At 37.6% G+C, this 23,090-nt stretch overlaps 1 protein-coding gene and 1 long non-coding RNA gene across 2 annotated transcripts; one reads left to right on the top strand and one right to left on the bottom strand.

The window, feature by feature from the left end:
- Positions 1-5,130: 5,130 nt before the first annotated feature.
- On the bottom strand, positions 5,131-7,153 carry LOC106955802 (uncharacterized). Its single transcript, XM_015046189.1, has 5 exons — positions 6,925-7,153; positions 6,453-6,794; positions 6,137-6,238; positions 5,935-5,969; positions 5,131-5,827 (listed from the first exon to the last, which is right to left on the bottom strand). The coding sequence occupies exons 1-5, from the start codon at positions 6,965-6,967 to the stop codon at positions 5,684-5,686; spliced, it is 666 nt and encodes a 221-aa protein (XP_014901675.1). The 5' UTR covers positions 6,968-7,153; the 3' UTR covers positions 5,131-5,683.
- Positions 7,154-11,321: 4,168 nt separating this feature from the next.
- LOC106955807 (uncharacterized) lies at positions 11,322-12,392 on the top strand. The gene is made up of 3 exons (XR_001426653.1): positions 11,322-11,516; positions 12,067-12,178; positions 12,303-12,392. It is a non-coding gene; the product is annotated as an uncharacterized LOC106955807 (long non-coding RNA).
- Positions 12,393-23,090: the final 10,698 nt, after the last annotated feature.

Below are 23,090 nucleotides of genomic sequence, written 5' to 3' on the forward strand. Positions count from 1 at the left end.
TTCTTCGGTTTTGTTTTCCATCAATAAAAGTTTTGTCAAATGGCTTTGATTTTTGATTATTATAAAGGAAACTTAAAGACAAGTTTATGTGTGTGGCATTTGAAGACATTATTATGTTCAAATTTAGGCAAAGAAGGAAGCAGTGAAATGAAAATTTCAAATAAATGATTTTGCTAAAACTTTAAACAGAACTTGAAGTGTTGAACAAAATGTCCAAATGAATACAAATGATTATACATATCATCAGAGGTGCAACTTTAAATGTCAAAAGAAAAACATGTTAATGTAGCTGATATCTATATGCCAGATGACAGTTCATGAATGTTTCTATATGTTCTGCTTCAAGCAGTCTATGTGGTTTGAACCAACCGTCTCGGGTGCATCACCACATTACACCTTAAGCAAAATGTCCGCTGTTAGGTTTGTGGTTGGATCTAAAAATGGTCACCATGGCAGCACAGAGGTGAACCCGTCTAAACTATCTAACTTTGTGGTTCATCCTGTAGCGCTAATCTATAATGTTTACAGTCTGTCTTCTTCACTGACTGAGTGAAGTCAGAGATCAGCAGCAGATCAAATCATGCAGCAGGTAGTTTGGATCAGTGTGGTTCTGCTGAATGTCGTCTGGATCTCCTTCTTCTTAACTCCAGATCTGGACTTCTCAGGTAAGACCAGCTAAAGGAGAGAAAACTTTAAATTGATGCTGCTGATGTGAGATTAGTTTGAACTGATCTGTCAGACTTCCTGTCTGTTTTTCCTTTGTAAGATCTCATTTATAGTAAATGCTCTACAGTGACTTCTTTTGTTCCACGTATTTTGGTGGAAGCTTGACATCCACTCATTAAGAACATGAATGTCATCACTTTCAGTCTTTTAATGATTTTAATAAGCCGTTCTTTTTTCAGAACAGTATTTTAGTCCTCCAGTATAGTTTCCAAAAACAAAGTATAGTTTGGTTGTACAAGTCAGAGTATCTGCTGGTTCACGTTCTTTTAAATTAGTTGGTTTCCTGCCACAGACTTAATGCTTAAGGATGGTCGATGCATCTTAATTTGAGTCCAATTCAATGCCATTCCAGAATCTTGTTTTGAGTTTTAGCTTTGTTTTTGACAAAAGTGACTTTGGCAAAAAAAAAAGAAATAAAATAAAATAACTTTTAGGAAAAAAATGACTTGGGTCATTAATTTAGGATAGTTACAGTATTCAGCATGAGTGGATGTGACCTTGTGACCTGCTCTGTAACCGGTTTTGTGTCTCTCAGTGTTTGTGCAGAGGAGAAGCATCAGCAGCTCTGATGAGACGTTCATGATGGAGTTCTGCCTTCAGCCAGACTCTGACAGGAAGTGGACATCAGCTGGACCTTCAGTCAGCGGTCCAGATGGAGACATCAGCACCGTCACAGAACGTCCTGGTGAGACGTAGATGGCTTGGTTTGAGATCTGAAGATCTCAATGTTCTTGATGTTTCTCTTAGAATACATAAAATTATTTCCCATTTTGGACACAATAAAATGCGAAAAATAGTCCATATGTGTGTCAGGAAATATGAATCTTCTAAGTATTTTACATGTAGCACAGTAGAAAAAAATATTCCATTCTCTGAAGTTTTTTGCCAAACTTTAATGTGATTCATTTGATTGATAAACTCCAAGTGGTTTATAGCCGAGAGGGAATGGAAATTATTTGTGACCTTTTTTTTAGGTGTTGACACGGAAAAAAAAATCTGAATTTTTTGTGCATTTCTTTTCATTACATTTATGCTGCATTTTATCCAGTTTCCTAATTATTATATCTGATTTGTTTTTATCTCAGTACGAATACCGCTATTTTCTGGAATCCCACTGAGGTTTGTGGGTATAATGTGTCTAAATGTGATAAAATATTGAGTTGTGTGGAAAAAAACGAGTTCAAACATGAAACTTTGTGTTTATGTGAACAGCTTTATATAACTACATATATAGTTCAACATTCAATCCATGCATTATTTGCAGTGAATGGAAAGAAAACTCAACATGAAGAATCCAACTCAGGTGACAAGTTTCCAACATCTGCAGCTCCTGATCCTGATGCTGATGAAATGTGAGGAACATTTTTGAATTTTGAGTAGAAGAAGTTAATATGTAGAAGTGCAGTAATAGTCTCTAGCCTCCTAAGATTAAAACAGAAGGCAGCCTTTTGTTTTTTTCTGGTAAGAATATTTTTGGTTTATTCTGAGTCCTTCATCCAAACAAAAATATATTTCTAGTGTTTATTGGTGAACTTTCTTCTTCTGCGGAAAATAAATGAATGACTTTGAAAAAACCAACAGTAGAATCGGTTTCACTCACAGTTATCCAACGTCAAAAAATGCAAACATTTTCTGGGAAGAACAAGGAATTTCAAAAAGTACAAAATTTCTGACTCAAAAATTTTCAACTATTTTCTAGAAAATTTCTGAGATTTACCTCTATATCTGAGGAGGAGTGTGTGGAAGGGGTAGAAATGTATTTCTCCTTTTTTCTATCTACAATGGCCCTAACATGCTGTGATAATCTATGCCTATTTACCATCCTACTGATAAAACCTGATGCTTTATGGAGACAGAGTGGCCAGAAGGATTTCTACCCACTAAAGAACTTGTAGCTTAAACAGCATGTTGTCCAATAATTTTCAGAAATATTTTGATTATTTTTTTTCTTAGGACCTTCATTAGGTTAACTGGTGACTCTAAGTATGGTCTGTGGTCTATGAATTATGTATTATGTGACTGTTTAGACAAGCTTTTTTGTTTTTTTGTTTTTCAGTGATTTGTACAGACCTACTATGTTTACTCTTCATGAACAGAGACTGACTTCACCACCAGAGTTCAGCTGCAGCTCTGAAGCTGATCTTGTTACAAAGATTCCAACAACTAATAAAATTCAGAAGGTCAACGTCAACCAGCAGAAACTCACCCTCGGTCCTCCAAGACCTGGAACAGGAAGTGAGTTTTTACTCCAGCAAGTTTTCATCCAAGCAGAGTTTTGGTATAAATAAATGTTATGACTATATTTCTGATTCAACGTGAAACATGGCCTTTGTTTTTACCTCTGCTGGGCTCAAACAGTGGATGAATTATGTTCTCCTGTTCGGGAGGCCAACAAGAAAACTTTGGAAATGCTCACACTGCCACCTGTTGGTGATAGGAAGTATTATGTTTGGACAATATTACAGGTTCTTACGGCTTATTAGGCCGTTGTAGATAGAAAAAAAGAGAGTAGAAAATCAAGAATGTTAGGCTTTTGACAATTTTACTATTTTTCAAAATTCTAACATTTTAAACTTTTGCAAGATTTTTCTGGAACATTTCTGAGATAAGTCTCACATTTTCAGGGGAAATTTATCAGATTCATCTCAAAATTTCTGAGTTTATCTAACAAAATTTTTAACTTTTGGAGCTGAGAAATATTTTTTCTAGGAAAGAAATCTAAGCTTAATCTCAAAATGTCTGATTTTTGTAATTTTTTTATTATTATTATTTTTGCAAATTTTTGACTTTTCAAGCTTTGTTTTTGTTTTTCCTAGAAAATTTCTGAGATAATCCCAAAATGTTTGAGCTTTTTGGCAAAAAATGACCACTCTTTTTTATGTATAATATGCCACTGTAGGCTCTGGCCTTATGACCTCATTTATTTAAAAATACTGATCTGTCCATTTCCTATTTATGATACTGTAGATGAAAAATCACATCAACCCAATCAAACAAAGGATTGGATCAGATCAATCAGAACTGAACCACAGGAGACTTGGTTTGAGGAAATACGTTTGCATATGATTACAATACGGCTGTTGTCGACCAATAGAAAACAGAGTTAGTGCAATAAGTACATGACAGAAGAATAGTTCAAATAAAATTAATGTTTTAAGGATTCCATGTAATGTTTGCAGTGAATGGGGAAAGAAAATCACTCAAACTGTCCTTGTCCTAAAGAGCAGAACATCAACCATTTCAGACCTGCAGCAGGAAATGACTATTTATTTGGTCATATTTTTACCAATGCAACGGTCTTGTTTTCAGATAGAAATCATCCTTATCTCTGCTGCACCAGAAATTACGAAAAACCTATATCCCTGAAGCACATTTCTTCATATTTCACTACTGGTCCTCAGTGCCCCACCCAGGGACTCATGTAAGTACCGCCGGCTGGGTTCCTGTCCTTCTTATGGATACAAAATTTCCTCTGCTTCATTTCTGACTTCACTGTTAAAACTAAAGTTTATGACTGTATTATTTTTTCTTCTTAGGAAGAAAAACCCCCCAAAATGATGTACATTTCTTTTCTTTCAGTTTTGTAACCGTAAAGCAGCGCCATGTCTGTGTGAATTCACAGAAACCCTGGGTGCTCAGGTCCATGAAGAATCTGGAGAAAAGGCCACGCTAACAGGGCCGACTGCTGTCCTGGAATACGTCTCCTGTGTAAACCTGCCTGGGTCAGACCGTGATCCAGCCAGAGGAAACCACCGATGAAAAGACAAACTCAGGTCAAGGGTCAGCTGCAGCGACCAGAGCCTTGATCTGAGGGGACGTTGAGGTCGGAGGAGACCAGAACCAGGCAAGACGTCAAACATGTTAGCCAAGCTGATACAAGCCTTCACAAGTTGAAAAACATCATTGCTTATAAGTAATATTGAAGGTTATCATTGAAGCAACTTGATTGAAGTTTTATTTGTTGGAAGAGTTAGATATTTTCTTGTTTAAATTGAATTTGAATGACTTAGCCCATAAGCTGCATGTTTTCTGTGACATTTTGATTCCAAATGTTTCTAAATTAACATAAGTTCATGTTTCACTAAGCAGAGAAACACTGTGTTGATGTGTGGTGGATATGTGGCATTACTGCTGTGTTTTATTCTACCGCATGTTGACACAACATTTTTTATTGGATTTATTTCTGGTTCTGTCAACAGTGTCATGAAATCCAACTCAACACATTGGTCTGTTCTTTAGATTTTGATTAGAAGTGTTTAGCTGTGCATTCAGCTAAGCCTGTGTTCATGAGGACAACGTTTAGTGAAGACACTAATTATTATTATTATGTTGTTGTTGTTTTTTTTCAAATATAATACCCAAATATTCTTCTGAGGAAAAGAAAAGCAAGGGACACTAGAAATCTAAATATTTATTTTGGCTTATTTATTAAAAATAGCCACACAAAGACATTTTAGTTTCACAAAAGTTTTCCAGACGGCAAGATAAAGAAAGAACAAATAGGTTTGTTAGGCGGCAGACAATCAGGAAACATGGATTTGCAAAACAGTTTCTACCAGAAAATATATAAAGAAATCAACTTCATTTTGTCTAATCTCAGACAGTAGTACATTCTGAAGGCTGTACATGTTCAGCAATAGCATTTAAACCTGACAGATACTTAATACTTGAAACTAGATATAATATGCAAAATATAATGTATTTTCTTCATTAGAACGTAAATCTGAATTTATGATTTTAGTTCAAACATTTTTGTCATGAAGCTGAAAGAATGCGTCATGAAAAGCTCCTCTGTCCACACTGAGCTAGCGGCTTCCGGTCAGTATGACGTCACAGGAAGAGGCTGTCTCTTTTAACCAAAGTGACGTCACACAGACAGAAATACGACTTCTGCTTAAGAGTTTTTTTTAATTAAACAGTAAATTAATGAGTTAAATGTTTCACTCTGAGCAGCGGTTCAGTTTCTGTCTCGACGCTTCGTTGTGGCTACATTCACTCCGATGGCACTCTTCTTCTCTTCTCTTCTCTTCTTCTCTTCTCTTCTTCTCTTCCGCCTGGTGTCGCTGTCTGCCGGGTGGTTACGGTCAGTCGAGTCAAGAATCTGTAAATGGCATCGAGAAAATGACATTTAAACATTATTCATTGTTGTTGCTTAAAAAAAATAAAAATCTCGAAGGGAAAACATGCAGGAGAATTTTGAGATTAGACCTGAAGCTGATGTTCATCTTTGTCTCCAAGTTGAGCTGAGTGACAGCATGACAGAAAGACAGAAACAAATAATAATGTCACAAATCACATCTAATGTAAAAAGACTGCTCTGATCTGATTTTTGCATATGACCTTAAAAGAAACATTTATGTCCTGTAAAAATGCATTTTATTAGTCTACATTCTTTTCCTGTCAGGATTACCTCTTTGAAGTTTCTTCATCTGAATGAACAGAAAAGTGATGATGAGGAGAAGCAAACCACTCTCAGCTCCAGGAAAGATCAGCTTCATGTTGTTTGGCTTTTCTGCAACAAACATGAAATCAGCCTTAAAATTAGATACAATCTGGAAAATCAATTAATTTTATCATTTGTTTTGTCTTTGTTAAATTTATAAAGAAACAACAAACAAGCAAAAACAAAAAGACAAAAAATATCAGTATGGAATGAAATCACTGTAATTAACTAAAACTAAAAAGAAACCAAAACAACAGACTGACATAAAGTGAAGTGTTCTCACCGATTACATGTAAATGTTGCACAGTGAACTTCAGCTTTCCACCCTGGTAACATCCACAAATATATATTCCAGTGTCTGAGATATTTACACGTTTAATTTTGAGTAAAACATTGGAGAAGTTCACGGTAATTTCAAATGATTTTCTATCAAATCCTCCACAGTAGTCAATGATTCTACGATCTCCATTAATCACAGAGATACAACTGGTCTTGGTTTGATTAATCACTCTCAACCAGAACGTCACTGAACCATCAGAGAACATGTTGGCGCTCTGCAGTGTGACATCTTCACCCTGATGAACTGTCAGGATCTCAGACCCAGAAACTGAACCAGACGTCCAACCTGAAACAAAGAGGAAACAAGTTATTCAATCTGAATTAGAGCAGAAAATAAATAAAGTCCAGAATAATGCATTCTGCTGAAGTTGCAGACATTATGATGCATTTATAGTCATTAAGCAGTCAGTGCTTACAGAAGCTGTAAAGCAGAGCTGCTATCAGGACAGAGTTCTTCATTTCCTGTTGACTGCAGCAAAGAACCGAGAGCCAATGAGGCTGCTGCAGAGAGAGAAGGAATAAAAAGTGTCAAAGTTTTTTTTTCTAAGGTTTCTGCTTATGTTACTGGACCTGCCCCCATCAGACAAGGCAGGAAGAGACGTTTGTGTCTTTAACACCATTTATGGACAATATATATCAAAGTGCTTCACAGGAACACAAATGAACAGAGATAAAACACATTAATGACTTGAAATATGTCTTTTAAGGAGGAGTGGCTTTAATACACTAGTCAAAGTGTTTGTCTTGCAACTGGAAAGTTGTGGGTTTTGATTACAATTGTCAACTTGATGATTTTTTTTAAATATTTGACTATTAATGTTTGCATTGTTTTTCAGCCTCATGTTGCATTGATGAGTGTAGCACAAATAACCTTCTAAAGTGACTAAATTATCTCGCCAAGGGATAATAAGGTATATTTATATTCTTTCCTATAATATTGGCCACATCAGTGTCTCGCTGAAATGACTTCAGTACATTTTAGAAAAAAAGAGCTTATTTTTAGCACATTATTCACACAAAAAGTGATATTTGTTGAGTCATAGGTTAGGAATGTACTGCACTCTGGCCTATTTCTCTGAGATAGGCCAGAGAAATATTTAGCTAGTTAGGAATATCTAAGTATCCTGATTGGCTGTAAGAAAAGAAAATCACAAATCTTATGAGCTTCCTTTGTTTACTATAATTGTTTTAAATGCATTGCCAACACCAACATCCTTACATTTTAATATACAGGTTGTTGTTTTTTTGCATACAGTTTCATTGCAGAGCCAAAGACTTTTTGTAAAAATGTCTCATGAACCACCAAACTTTAGTTACAGTTTAACACTAACTCTGTTTACTTCTGTTTTTGCTCTCTGTGTTTACACTTCTCTAACTCTGAGATCATCATTGAGATGCTGAGCAGCTCAAGACATGGAGAGAAAATTATTTTCATCAAGATGAACTTCCTCTATTCAAACATTCACACTGATCAGTGTGAACAGTTATTTATACACAAAACTGATAAAGATCATGATTGTTTGCAAGCAACAAGTCAGACTTTATTTTCCACTGTGTGGTTGAATCTTTAGCAGCAGAGTTTAGTTCAAAGCAACAAAACACATCATCACTGATCTGTAATGAACTCCCTTACTGAAACTAGATGTTTCTACTTTATCTTTAATAATTAGGTCAACAGTTTTACTGGATTTATTTTAGAAGAAAGGCTCTGAGTACAAATTAAAAGAAAGTCATATTTTATGAAGCTAACAGTTCTCAGAATCCAAATCATTTCTTCAGATCACAGAGTTTCTGTTTCTGTCAAATCAGGCAATGACTTAACTGACCTTGACTTCCTTCAGCTGCTTTCTAACTCAAGTTGGAGATTTAAGACAAAGATCCAACTGAAATAAAAAATGTGGTTTTGTCTCTTCCACTATTTTAATTCATTCATTAAACATTCAAAGCATCAGAATCTCTTGGAGCTGCAGTTCCACTTCCTCCTAAACTCAAAACAGAGAGAACAGAACTTCAGTTCTGGTTCACTGTTGACCCGGGATTCTGTAAATGACACCAGAACACTGATTAAAAAAAAACACATTGTGTTTGTAAGTTAAAAGGAAAAGAAGAAACTTGAAGCTAAACCCAACTTAGAAAAAAATAACTGAAGTATATTCACCTCAGTCAGGTGTGGATGTGTCCAAATCATCACCTGGGAAACAGAGACAGAAAACGATGATGATGATGATGATGATGCATTATGAGAGTTGAGAGGTTTTATTAAACACATTCTGATCAAATTCTGCTGAATGATAAATTCTCTCAGTAATTATTGCGATAAATGATATTTCTGTTGTTTTGAGACTGTTTGCAATCAATGTATCAATAATGACTGACAAATGCACTTTAGTTATCTTAAAGACAAATAAACTTTAATTTTATAAAGAACTTAATGCAAAAACTGGAAGATATTTTAAGTATCCAAAATGAAACACATCAACTGAAAACAACAAATAAAATGAAAACAAAAACCCCACTTACAATCATAACCATAAATAAAATGGATTATGAGGTCTCTGAGGACAAGTGCCCATAAAAATATTATTCATAAGAATGAAAATCCATTTTAGTTGACTATTAAATTAATTAGCTAATTAATTGATTGATTTATTGTTTCTGATGACAGAAACATTTGTGGTGATCGCTTTTAGAGCTCATTGTTTTATTTAAACAACATTTAGACATAAACAAGGAATTATCACTGAGAATAATTACGAAACACTATAAAAAGTCAGAATAAATTCTAGATGATTCTTATTGTGCCTGAAATCTGATGTGAAATATGTTTGATTTATAAATCTAGTTAAATATTCTTCCTGGAAGAGATTTAATCAAACCAGAGCCTTGTTGAACTTGAACTTTGAAATTATAAATTAATAAGAGAATCTCTGGGAATAAATGTACATAACAAACATCAATGATGTAAGAAACAATCAAAATAATATCAGTTATTTCATAAATTACCTTTCAGGAGTCAAATAACTTTAACAAGCAGAACAATGATGATGGTAACAAGCAAAACATTCAGAACTCTGAGAGTCAAAGTGATTAACTTTGTGTTATCAGGAGGACCTTCTGCAGCAAAACAAACAACAAAAACCATTAATTAGGTTTAATCATGGCTTTCAGGAATTTACAGGAATGGTGGTTTGAAAATCATCCTTACTTTGAACTTCTGTGTCATCATAAAATGTCTTTGTCCCTTTAAATAAAATTCAGGAAAATGATTTGTAAGAGAAATAAAATTAATAAAAATGCAGCAGTTTCTCCTTGGAGAATTTAAGAACATTATGAAGTTTCCTCTCACCGTTCACATGTAACTGAGTCGCAGTGAAAAGTCGATGTTGTTTGGTAGCAAATCCACAGAAATACAGTCCAGAGTCAGAAACGTTCAGCTGATTTATTCTGAGAACTGATGTGGACGAGTTGGACCAAATGTTAAATGATCCACTTTTAAATTCATCACAGTATCTGGTTGATCCTGACAAACTGATAGAGATACAACTGATCCTGGTTCTGTTGACTAATCTGAACCAGAACAACGGAGGACCAGAATGTTTGTTACAGAGCAGATTGACGTTTTCACCTGGCAGAACAGACACTGTCTGAGAAACAACAGAGATCCAGCCTGAAACATTAGAAACCAGAGATTTATGACAAAAAAAACACCATTTCTTGAGCAATACTTACAAATTATGCTAAATGTTAAAGTTATTAATGCATTTGAAGAGATTAAATAATAAAACTTACAGCAGCTGAAGAGAACAGCTCCTATGAAGACAAAGTTCTTCATGTTGAGTTGACTGAAGTGACGAGACGTCAGGAAGCTGTTAGCAGAAGTAAAATCATAATATAAAAAGATTCTGATGCTGACTGGACGGCCCACTGTGAAGCTTTCTGAAAAATAACCACAAAAGTCTAATTGTGGTTAACTTCATTTGGGTCGATGACAGGGGAGGGGCATCATATCAGGGGGAGGGGCATCATGAGAGGGGCAGGGGTAAGTACTGCAGGAAGTACTTTCTGAACAATAGACCCAGTGATCAGTTGTTTCCTGGGCATCATTTTGTTTCTGTACATAGTGTGTTTTAGTTTAGTTGTTATTGTGTCTTATTGGCGTCTGGCGCCTCCTAGAGGCCAGTTGTTGAGTCACACAGTGATAGAGTAAATCTGCCTCAGAAACAGAATGAATTCAGTTTAACAGCAGCCTCTGCTGAACCCTGTCATGTAGGAGAATCTGAGTCAGAAAGGCTATGGTGAATCCCATACAACTAGTCATTCATCTCTACAGATACATGGTAAAAAACTGCAGCAACATGGGGCTGAGTACACAGCCTTGTGGACAACCAATCCTAAGTTGAGGAGAAATGAGGGGACCAAGTTTCACAGTTGGTGTTTAGTTTCTAAGTAAATCCTTTACCCAGCTAATATAAAGCCTCTATTGGTCACTTTACAAAGTAAAATGTTAAAAACGATCACAGTGAATGATGAATTGCAGTCAGTGAGTAGTAAGTCTAACTGAGCCACAAATTAGAGTAAAACCACCTGAATGGACTCTGAGTGGACGGACTGTCTGTAGAAGTAATTATAGAAAATAAAACAGGTGTAGCTTTGCAGAGATGAAATCTTCATTCTATCCTCTCCCGTTCTTCCCAGGTTGGCTTTGTTTGTCATGTTGATCGTTTTAAAGGTTAATCTGTGAAGTTTGATCTTTGTAACCACATTTTAAATTCTGCGGAGGGGTTTGTTGGTTTTGTGGTTGCACAATAGGTAACCCAAACATGCTCAGATATCACAAGCAAAAACCAGAGGTAAAGTGTTGGCTCAGTTTACAGTAGAGTCTTTTTCCTTTCAGTGTTTTAGTTTGGACAGACGCTACAAAAAAACATGCAGAAGGTTTTTCAGCTCCGTGTGGCTCTGATGGTCGTTCTGTGGATCTCCTTAGTTTTGCCACCATGTCATTCTCAAGGTAAGATCAATTCATAAAGATTATTTTTAAATATTAGTGTTGTTAAAAAGGAGAGATCAGATCATGTTCTGGTTTCCTTCTTTTCCAATTTGCTTCATTGTTGACAACGTGTTAAAAATAAAGTCCTTTTATTTGTTGTTCTGGGTGGATCATTAATTTGTTTCAGCAGCAACTTGTTGCTGAAACAAAGACTAGAGCAAATGCATGGAAAGAGTTCCACCTTAAATCATACAAGTTTGGTGTTTTGGTAAAGCTCTAAATTGGCCAAATTATTTGTAATAAACAAATTACACTAGAACATTTTAAATAATTTAAATCATAAATCAACACTAGATTCTACTTTCAACAACAACAGCAAATTCCAAATGATTCATTCAATGTTCTGTAGTGAATGAAAAAACTGCTGATGCTGTTTTTGTCCTAGAAAACAGAAAACTGACATCACTTTGCCCATTAAAAGGAAACAGTCAGCTTCAACCATTTGACATCTGCAGCAGAAATTAGTTTCTATTCACTCAGACTTTCACCAGTCTAATGGTCTTGTTTTCAGATGGAAGAGTTCCCACTGACTGCTGCTTTCAATTCTTCAGAAACCGGGTGAACAGAGATCTCATCTCTTCATATTACAGGACTGATCATCGCTGCGTCTTAAGAGGAGTTGTGTAAGTACTGATAACTGGCTTTCTGTTCATAGGAGGTTACATGATAAAGTCTGGAATTATATTTTATTTTCTTTTTTTAGAAAAAAAAACAGCAACCAAATGATGTGCATTTCTTTTCTTTTAGCTTAATAACACGCAGGGGACGCAACATCTGTGTGGATGAAAAGGAACAGTGGGTGCAGAATATTGTTGAGCATCTGGAGAAAATGTCCCTCTAAAGCAGGGGTCCCCAAACTACGGCCCGCGGGCCGGATCCGGCCCGCCACGTCATTTTGTCTGGCCCCCTGAACAAAGCCCGATCCGGCCCGCCTGCTCATACCAGAGAGCATTCAGTGTTTTTTCATATATTGTATTTTCCGGTTTATATGTGGATTTTTCTTCAACCACCAGGGGGCTTTTGAGCAAATGTGAAACTTACTTTCCCTCAATGGAATATATACTCGTCAGTCACCGTTTCACTCACGGTTTTTTCCATTTGCATTCTGGGTAAAAATCTATCCAAAAGTGTCGTCCCCCCCCCGTCGACAAGAATTTCTGTGTTTTTTTTTACTGCAAAAACTAAGACCGTCCCCCGACCACAGAAAGGAACAGCTATGTGGCCCTCGCAGGAAAAAGTTTGGGGACCCCTGCTCTAAAGGATCTGCCGTCTGTTCTGCTTCATCAGATCATGTGAACAATAAATCACATGTGGAAAAATGATCAGGATTTTGGCGTCAGAGCTCTTACAGTTCAAATAATCAAAGATCTTGATTTAAAGTTAAAATCATTGTTTGGTTTTCTATCATTTCTTTTTAAAGCTTTGTACAACAACTAGTTGTTGTTTGCACTAAACTCTACTGGTTTAATATGTAAACCATTAGTGTGCTTTGGCTCAGACTGAAGAAAATCTCCTGAGCCTTTGATCAGATTGTTTTTCTACTAAATAACATCAAACATTTATTTTATAGTTAAATGAAAGGAAGTTTACTTTTGCAATATTTCTGCACATTACAGTTCCATTCAACCTTAAGCCAAGAGGGAAGCAGTGACATAAATGTCAAAGAAACAAACATGCTGAAGTCTTTATTTCAAACGAGTAAAATGTCAGATAAAAAAAGAACAAAAAGAACTCCCAAATGCAGTTCAAAAAGGAGCAGGAAAAAGACAAAGCTAACATCTAATGTTTACTCATGTCATGATTTCTACACTTTCTAAATTATCTCAAGGCAATTAATTTATTATGATGTCTGATTTTTACTATCTAAAGTCTCCTGTAAGACAATCCGTACAGCTACAATCAGCAAAACAAACTGTTCTGTATAAATCCGTTATACACACACAACACGCTTTGTGTGTTTACATCTAGTTGTTTGTATCTGGTTATATGAGCTAATAAGCTTTTTTTAATCCTTCACAGTTAAAAGTTGCATTAAAAGATAATTCAGTCTAAAATGAGTCAAAATTCTCCTCACATCCCAAGTTTCCATACAATTCCGTTTCAATTATGAGCAAAAAGTTTAATCACAACTTATTTAGTAAACCTGTATCAAACACATGGTTATGTAATCTGCATCCTTATCCCTAAAGTATTAATTTCTTTGTAAGTGAGCAAATTGCAGTATCCACAGAAAATCAAGTAAATCAAATAAAGATTTTATCCTCTGATGGCATCTACACAAGCCATCCAATTTTAGACATTCTTAACAGGGGTCTGTGTGTGTGCACCAAATCAGGTCCAAATAATTGAAAATCTAAAGGCTTAAAATATTCTTATCATCATCTTTGCAAAGGATGCAGAACAAACAATTTCTAAAGAGTATGAATAATGCTTTGAACAATGAAAAACACCCAACAAGTGAGAATAAGCCTCAAGAGATTTTTTTGGAAAATGAGTAGTCAACAAATGAGTAGGTTTTCTCAGATTTATAGCAGGTTTATAGTAGGATCAGGTTGTTCTGGTTGTCATGAAGCCTTGACGCAAATTCAAACTGGAAGACTCTTCAGCCTCACCTGCATCATCCAATCACCGCATCATGTTCACCGCCAACAACCTCAGCACCAGACCATGACCTGCCTCGTCCAATCACCAATCAAGCTCCCGCTTATAAGGATCCTCATCCATGACATCATTAGCTTTCAAGCTGTGCTCAACCCACCTCCACCCCTTCTCCACCTGCATTCTCCCAGCTCTCCAGGCTGCCATCCTTTATCCGACCTCCACCACCAGTGTACAGGCCCTGGGGGGAACATATCTCTAATCTGCATTGGGGATGCTCATCCGAGCTTATTGCAATTCACAGCTCAAGTCTTCTGCCGGGGCACCAGCGCCAAATAACTTTAATTTATTCATGTCAATAAACCTTTTTAATTGCTGTTTTTCAGTCAATTAAGACTGGCAGATGAAGTGACACATCCATTTTGTCATTCTTTTAAATCTGTTCATTAAGTTTGTATGAAAGAGTGAGTTTCAGCAATGGTTATTTTCCCATACAATGAAATTATATGACTAATTATATCTCTAATAAATTATCAAGATTTGTTTTGCAATTGTCTTTGTTTTCTTTATTTGTGGCAAAATGACATGGCAAGTTAGGGTTAGGGTTATTGAACTAGCAGTTTGTGTAAGTTCAGTTTAGTGAAAATTGTAGTCATTATAGGAGTAAATCAGTTGTTTTCACTCTCATTTATGTAGAACAGTAACTATAACAACTAACACTTCAAACTGAGTTAAAAAGGCAACGATGAAATGTTAGCTTTAAGAGAAGATGTAAAAACACGAACACTCTGTGTCTAATATGTAGTGATAACCCATGCCACACACTGCAGCTTGCTGCTGCTGATTGCACATGCCTATTATTAGCCTCCTCCTCCTGCCTACATTGTGACTGAAGCTCTGACTTGTTCCAGGAAACAGTCAGAAGACTTGTTTGCTGTNTTCAGTAAACCATTTAAATACCCTGATGACCTGCGTGCTTTCTGACCGAAGCCCTATAGTGATCAGTTTAGAAAATCCAGCAACAGAGGTCAAAATCCTCAACAAATAAAATTAAATGATTGCACCTAAGTTATGAGCTATTCCTATGTGATATCTATATAATGTTACAACTACAGATACAATAGGGCTGGGCCAAAAGTGGACAGGTCTTAGAGTGCAAAAAGGTCTTTACAGGTGTCCAACTCATTTCTTCCTCATCAGATATCGCACTACTACAAGCCATTCTGGCTCATTCACAATTCAGATTATGCCTCAACACCAGTACATTGTATTTCTAAAGATCCTTGTGAGCCCACAAACAAAATAGACCACAGAGAACTCTAGCAGCCTGGGTGTTTTGGCTTCTGCTGTCGAACTAACAAGCCAAAAACACTCTGCTCACAACATAACTTTGCTTTGATTAGAATGGCAGCCTTGTGCCCAATCACATGTCACAATATGGAACCATCCCTTCAGTTAAAAACTCATAAATATAACTGACTCCTGTAAGAGAAGCAGCATCTGGCTAAAATATTATAAAATAAAAAAATTATTATGGGTCTGTTCTGTAGATTTGGTTGCATTGTACTGTTCATTTGTTAATGCTAAAAAATAGAAGTTTGATTAAAACAGACAAAAGTTAGAATGTGTGCTTTGTAGCAGAACTAACATAAAATGAAAGAAGTAAGGCTTCTCATATACATTGAATGTAAAAGGATTTATCATGCAAAACTTTATTTGCCAAATTACACTAAAATAACACCCCCTCCCGCTCTTAGACCCAAAACACAAGTTGCAGATGATAATAAATTAACATCCATTTGAGAGCACTAATTTAATGCTACCTTTGTAAATGATCAGGTCATCAACATTATACCTTCAAATGTCCCCCGAAGGTGTCAAAGTCAAAGAATTTACAAGCCTCATGGCCATAGCAGGTGGGCTCAGTCTCGCCACGAAGTAGGATGTTACGTGTCAGCAGGCCAACCTCTGCTCTCATATCCACCCCATCAACTTCTTCACCGATGTGGATAAATTTGGCTCTTCCTGGACCAACAACACATATACAAATACAAGTAAACTATCTCTTCTTAAGGGCTATAGGGTAAATCTTTTAGAAATGAACACCTATTATACAGTCGAGGTAAAAATATAGCACCTTGCAAAAGTATTCACACCCACTAAACCTTTTGAAGTTGCATCTTGCCACAATTTGTATTGCTATCCTGAAGCAGCAATGTGCTAGATTTACATGATAGTCAATTTATTTAAAACAGTTTATTCATATTGCTCTGATTGATAATTCTATTCAATAAAGCCAATTTACATCACACTAATTCACAACAAATGTCATCTCAAGGCACTTTCCAAAGAAATAAATAATTTCAGTTCAATCACTTGCATTTCAAATACATATCAAAATGGATTAACAGAAATCCAATCATATAGACTAGTGGTTGGCGACTATGTACTCATGGCACTAATGGAATGTAATGGGTTACCTAATGGCATACCCCAGGTCCCGTGCTCTCCCATTAGTGTACACCCACCCCAGTCTTATACTACGCTAGCTTCAACCCCTCTCCTGCTCTTAGATCTAAATCACAAACCAAAAGGTTCCATTGGATTTGTCTCTCCTTTTAAATGACTGGATAAATAGAACACAGAAATGAAACTGGCAAAGCATAAGAGCTTCACTCTGCTTGGAAATTTATGACAGCTTTAATCCATAGCAGTCTGTGATCATGAAGTTTGCAATTTTACCTGCAGGCAATCACTTCCATATACGTTTACTCAGTGCCTCTAAAAAGCACTGTAATAAACACTCACCAGCCAATTTATTCGGTACACCTGTCCAACTGTCATTAATGCAAATGTCAAATTAATGTCAAAAAACTACAAGGTGCCAAAACTCACCTAGATACACTGAAACCTGACTTCATTAAGTGCTATTTAGACCAAGAAGCATCAAACTTGATGTTTGTTCACTGTTTTAATATTTTATTGTTTAAATGTAAACAATGAAGCTAAACCACATTTATCCTCAAAACAGTAAGATAATACGCACAAAATAAATAAAATAAAAATAAAAGGATGTGAAGTCCTCACTCAAATGTAAATAGTAAATTTACTCAGTTTTTGTCACATAAAGATGTAACCTATTGGTATATGCACTAACGCGCATGAAATGCATGTTATCTGTGGGTAATTTCATTCTCCCTGGAAAGGGAGATTAACTCCAGTCAAGTCAGGTTTGATTATTTTTAAGGTGATGAAGGTGTGTAGACAATCACACATATGCAGCTGCACAAAGGTGTGCCGCGTAATTGTGAAACGTTTTGGCTCTGATGGAGAACATCACAAACAGAAGGATCTAGAGGGAGCATTTGTTCAGAAACCACATAGAACTGCTGGGAAATGTTGATGATAGTTTATTAGCTTTTAGATTGCTCAGTCTGATCATCCTAGAGCTCTGCGCAGAACGTAAATAAGGAGCTGTTCATTAACCTGTCATTCACGAGAGGACCCAGATTTGGGTCCTCTCGTGACAGGGGTGTCAAACTCCAGTCCTCAAGGGCCGCTGTCCTGCAACTTTTAGATGTGCCTCTGCTGCACCACACCTGAAAAGAATAATTAGGTCATTAGCAAGGCTCAGGAAAACCGATCTACACAGGGAGGAGGTAATTAAGCCATTTCATTCCACTGTTTTTTCCCTGTGGCACATCTAAACACTGCAGAACAGCGGCCCTTGAGGACTGGAGTTTGACACCTCTGTCATTGTGAATGACAACCTGTGAACAACAGGTTAATGGTGCTGCTGCAGCTGCAGACAGCTCAGACAATCATCCTTTGTTGAGCCATACAGCTTTCTGAATCTTGGGAGGGTTCTCACGTGCAGTAATGGAGTAGACATGTTTTGTAGAGCTCTGAGTCACTCCCTCTATTTAACATTTAATTACTTCACCAAAGTTATTAATTTTTTCACTGGAAGACTAGTAGGCACCCGTTTTTTCAGTATATTGCAGTTTTGGTCTATTACATCATGCCAAGGAAAGACGAATCCGTTAGCAATAAATAGTCAGAACACCGTCAATAGCCACAAAAATGAACTTTCTAAAGTCTACACCCTCGTGGATTTTCTCAAGAAATTACTGGAAGGTCACCTGGACTCCACTGAGGCTCGTTTAATAACCCTGCAGACAGAGCACAGTGAGGTCCAGCACCGTTTAGACAACGTATAGACGCGGCTCTATCCTCTACCGATGCCCATGTTTTGCCGCTGGAGGCAACATGCAGCGAGCTAGCGGCAGCTAACGGGTTCCTTAAAGCAAAGGTGAATGACTTGGAAGGGCACTCGCGCAGACAAAACATTTGGATTGTTGGCATCAAGGAGGGGGAAGAGGGTGGCCATCCGGCATAGTTTGTTTCAAAACTCATCTCGGAGCTGCTGGGACAGGACAACTTTCCCAAGCCCGTAAAAATAGATACTTTGGCTTTAGTCTCGTGCTCTGAGGCTATGAGCAATCTCAGATCCTCATTGCCAGAGTGCACAATGACCGCGACGTAATTATTCTGCGGCTGAGTTGTCAGCAAGCGCCGTTGCTGTACCACGGTCAGAAAATCTTCATATTCCTAGACTATGGCGGAGGTTTCAGCACAGCAGCAGGCATCCAACATCGTGAGGAAAAGGCTGGTGGAGGCTGGAGCCAAGTGTTCCCTTTGTTTTCCTGCCAAGCTGTAAGAGTCTTCAAATGACACTGTGAAAACTTTCACGTCACCTACTGATGCAGAACGGTTTGTCAATTCATTGACTCATAGCAAGTGACTTTATTAAGCATTCTATGCTTGGTCTGCAATACCAATTAAGTCTTGGTGCACATTAGCATTTATATAGTTTTTCTAGAGGCAAACACAGCTCGCTGGGTCTAGGCTACTTACTCAGGGTTTCTTCTCTTTGCTATCTGGCAGCCTCCATTCTAGATTGAGGGATATGCCACTGAGTTCTTGTTGCGGTACGGGTGAGTTTTGGGGATATTGCTTTTGTTTTCTTGTTGTTAAACTGCTTGTGTTCCGTTGTGTTTATCTTGTCAAGCTGCTGTTTTTACTTTATGATAAATGCAGGATAATAATTATTCTAAGCCAGGCATGAGTCCTATTAATTTTGTCTCCTGGAACTGTAAACGTCTTGGTAAAGCGCTTAAAAGAATAAAGGTGTTTTCACATTTAAAATCACTTTCATCTGATATTGTCTTTCTTCAGGAGACTCATATTCAGCCAACTGAGAGCAGAGACATTTAAGATCTTCATGGGAGTCACAGGTTTACCAGTCAAATTTTTCTTCCAAGGCTAGAGGGGTTGCAATCCTTATCCACAAGTCCATTCTATTTATCTTTAACTCCATGTCTGCAGATCCAGGGGGAAGATATGTCCTTGTCATCCCTGTTGCTCTTTTAAATATTGTCGAGAAAACTGGCCTGGGAGTGTGAGATCTCTCTAGGTACACGCAGGAAACGGAGTACGAGCCTGGGAGACGACAGTGACTTTGTATGATGATTTAATAATAATTAAAGAAATGAAGTATAAATTGCATATGTGTGTAATGATTGAAATAATTATAAAATACATATGTGTGTAAGAGTGAGATGATTGGTGTTATTGTAATCACAATGTCTGTAACGTATAGTTGAAATATATACTCTGTATTCATGATCTGTAGTAACAGTAACAACTTAATTGTCACATATTTTCAATGATTTCAGATAATGGTAAAACAAATCGATTATGTTTTGAATTAATTGTGTTTCATGGTACAGTATAAGAAGACTGTAGAGTTGAGCGCAGGGAAAGGGAAAGAATGTCACAAGCACCGAGCTGGGCGGTGGCCTCAGAGCAAATTGCCAAAAAAGGTAATAACTACCAGATGGCCAACGGAAAAAAGAGAAGTATTGCAAGGGAATTGCAACAGTCAGACGAAAAAGGGGGAAGTTTGTGTGTTACCAAAGTCAGGGTGGAACAAGGTTTGGGGAGGACGGGTACTTTCCGATGAGATACTCGGGAAGGATGAGTCATGAGACCTCTCCCATACACAACTGTGGGCCAAGAGGGTTTAAAAGCCAGCGAGCTGGGGAGGAAGCCGTTCTTAGTCCGCGGTGCTGAAGGAGAGTCAACAAGAGGACGCAGGCAAAAGATCAGCAGAGGACCACACCCTGGGACCAAGGGAAAAGTTGAGACTTCTCGCCGCAAAGAAGGACAAGATCCGTCAGCCCCCAGCCCTGGCCCCTGAATCCGACCGTCGCCTCTGCCTCCACCCTACGATCCCTATTCAACCGCAGCAGACTTGGGGAAAAGACAAAGGTCACTAGGTGATGAAGATTCTGTTCGTTTAAAAGAAATTGGACAGATTGGCTTTGCTGCTTTTCCGAAAGAGAACTTTGCCCCGCCAGGACAGAGACTCTGACCAAGGACGTCTAAAGGTTTCGGCTGCCAAGATCGACTAACAACGGGTGTGAGTTCCCCTGCCCCTAAAGCCTCGCTCAGTATGATCAGTGACACAGGTTAGGGATTAGAAAGAAGATAGGGTATGGTTAATTTTATATTATGAGAGTATTACTTGTTACAATTTTTATAATTTCCTTCACTAAATCTGATTGTCATTTACCCCTGCTAAAGCTTGCTTAATAAAATATATAATACAAATCATAATAGAGGTTGTGGACATTGAATTCAATTAAGTCACAGATTATTGAGGGTTCTTCTGGGTTAAGTAAAATTCACATGCATGATTCTAGAAACTTGGTGGCTTCGTACTTTCCTTTGGCGAGTAATAAATAATGGCCCTGGGACTTACATCTAAGTCACTAAAACTATTCTAGCCGATAACAAGTGCACGTTATTTGCAGGAGGAAAGCTACCGTTAACAGGAGTGGTTGTTGAAGCTATGCGGCAGCGAGGGCTACTCTGCCGACTGTTTCTAAACTGGAAAGGGCCGTAACTTCTGGATCTGAAGGTAGTTAGAGCAGACGAGGTTTCTCCGCCACCAGTTTAAACAGAGAATCTCCTGTACACCTATTTCAGGGTAAGACAGGTTTCAGGGGTTTTCCGGACCTGTTAGACAGAGAGCTGGTCAGTAGTCAGTCGGTGGTGAGATTAAGGCGTGGCTGGCTATTGCAGAATAACGAACAATATTTATGCCCCGAATTGTGACTGCTCCGTTTTTTTCTGTAAGATTTTTGATATTGTTGCACAATGCAATAATAGGGACATAATTATAGGAGGCGACTTCAATTGTTATCTCAATCCATTGTTGGATAGGTCCTCCAATAAAGTTGCTTCTTCTTTGAAATCAGTGTCGGTTCGAAATAATCTGATGAAGTCATTAAATTTAGTTGGTATCTGGAGGCTTCAGCATCCTTCTGATCGTAAATACCCTCCCACCCCCCACACCCATGGTAGTTTTATCAGAATTGACCACTTTTTAATTGATTCTGAATTAATTTCACGTACATTCAGCTCAATGGTATCAACATCTTAATTTCAGACGACGCCCCTCTCTTACTGCAGATCCACTTTAATCTTTATGGTCTGTTGTTTAATTGGAAATTTATCCCCCCCATCAATTCTGATCAATCATTTCAGGACTATGTTTCAGCCAAAATCTCCGATTTTCTCCTTTTTAATGACGGAGAAGTATCTGACTCAGTTGTGTGGGAGTCATTTAAAGTGGTATTAAGGGGTAACATTATTTCTTATCAATCTTCAATCACAAAGGCCGGATCACAGCGTCTTGCAGATATTCAGGCTAAATTGGCTGTTTTGGAGGACAGCTATTAGAATTCTAATGATGAAAATATAGTCAGTGTTATCCTGAAGACAAAATCTGAATACAATCACATGCTTGGGGAACAAGTTGGTAATTACATTCGCAAACTTAAACAAAAACATTTTTAACTGGGGGACAACCCTGATAGATTGCTCTCCAGACAAGTAAAAGGCACACTGGCAGAACTATTCATAAAATGTCTTCCCCCTCTGGCCAACTGTTAACTGACCCTAAAACTCATAAATAATGCTTTTTCAATTATTACAGTAATTTGTACACTTCCAAATCTAGTGCTACAAGTTATGATACTAAAGATAAACAATTTAAATGTACTTGTACTGGATGAATCCGTCAGGGCAGTCTTGGATTCTGATTTTACAATTGAAGAAATCAAATCTGCGATTCGTTCATTATCTTCTGGTAAAGCTTGTGGTCCAGATGGGTTTGGAGTAGAATTCTATAAAGGTAATTTGGATCTGGTTGCCCCTCTTCTTCTGTGTATGGTAAACTCTTCAGTGAGGGAGGGAGTATTTCCTCAGAGTTTGCATGTTGCTAATATCTGTCTTCTCCTGAAAAAAGGCAGGAATTGCTCTATGTTGCCTCATACCGTCCTTTAAGCTTACTAAACAGAGACCAAAAAAAAATAGTTGCCAAAGTATTAGCTACTCGTTAAAATAAACACATAGCTGACCAGACTGGCTTCAACCCTAACAGGTATTAGGGTTACCTAAGGTTGGAGAAGGTTGGTCTCCTACATGTTATGTACCAGACCAACCTTCCTGCCTCTGCGGCTATTTCATTAGATGCTCAGCAGACATTTGATCAAAATGAGTGCAACTATTTGTCTTTGGTTCTCCAAAAATTTGGCTTTGGCGAAAAGGTAGCATACGTTACCTGTGGAAATGAAACAACTCTTCCTCAATCCAGCGGAGAGGTCGTACGCCCCGGACCAAGCAGCTCACCCTGGAACGCTCAGGGCGCCAAGCCGAAACAAAAGTCTCACACTGCGGATCCCATGAGACGACTAATGGGGAGAACCCCTCACCTGGACGAAACAGAGTGGCCGGCTCTGAGCTGAAACCCACCTACAACTTCAACACCTGCTCCGCCAAAGAAAAATAAACAAGCAGCTGGAACCA

The sequence above is a fragment of the Poecilia latipinna genome, unplaced genomic scaffold, assembly GCF_001443285.1.
Source record: "Poecilia latipinna isolate Pla-1442-1.1 unplaced genomic scaffold, P_latipinna-1.0 Scaffold769, whole genome shotgun sequence".
NCBI lineage: Eukaryota > Metazoa > Chordata > Actinopteri > Cyprinodontiformes > Poeciliidae > Poecilia > Poecilia latipinna.

Coding starts and splice junctions, on each gene's coding strand:
- LOC106955802 (XM_015046189.1), bottom strand. CDS start 6,967: ATGAAGAACTCTGTCCTGATAGCAGCTCTGCTTTACAGCTTCT. Junction 6,239..6,452: donor GCAACATTTACATGTAATCG/GTGAGAACACTT, acceptor TGTTTGTTGCAG/AAAAGCCAAACAACATGAAG. Junction 5,828..5,934: donor AAGATGAACATCAGCTTCAG/GTCTAATCTCAA, acceptor TGCCATTTACAG/ATTCTTGACTCGACTGACCG.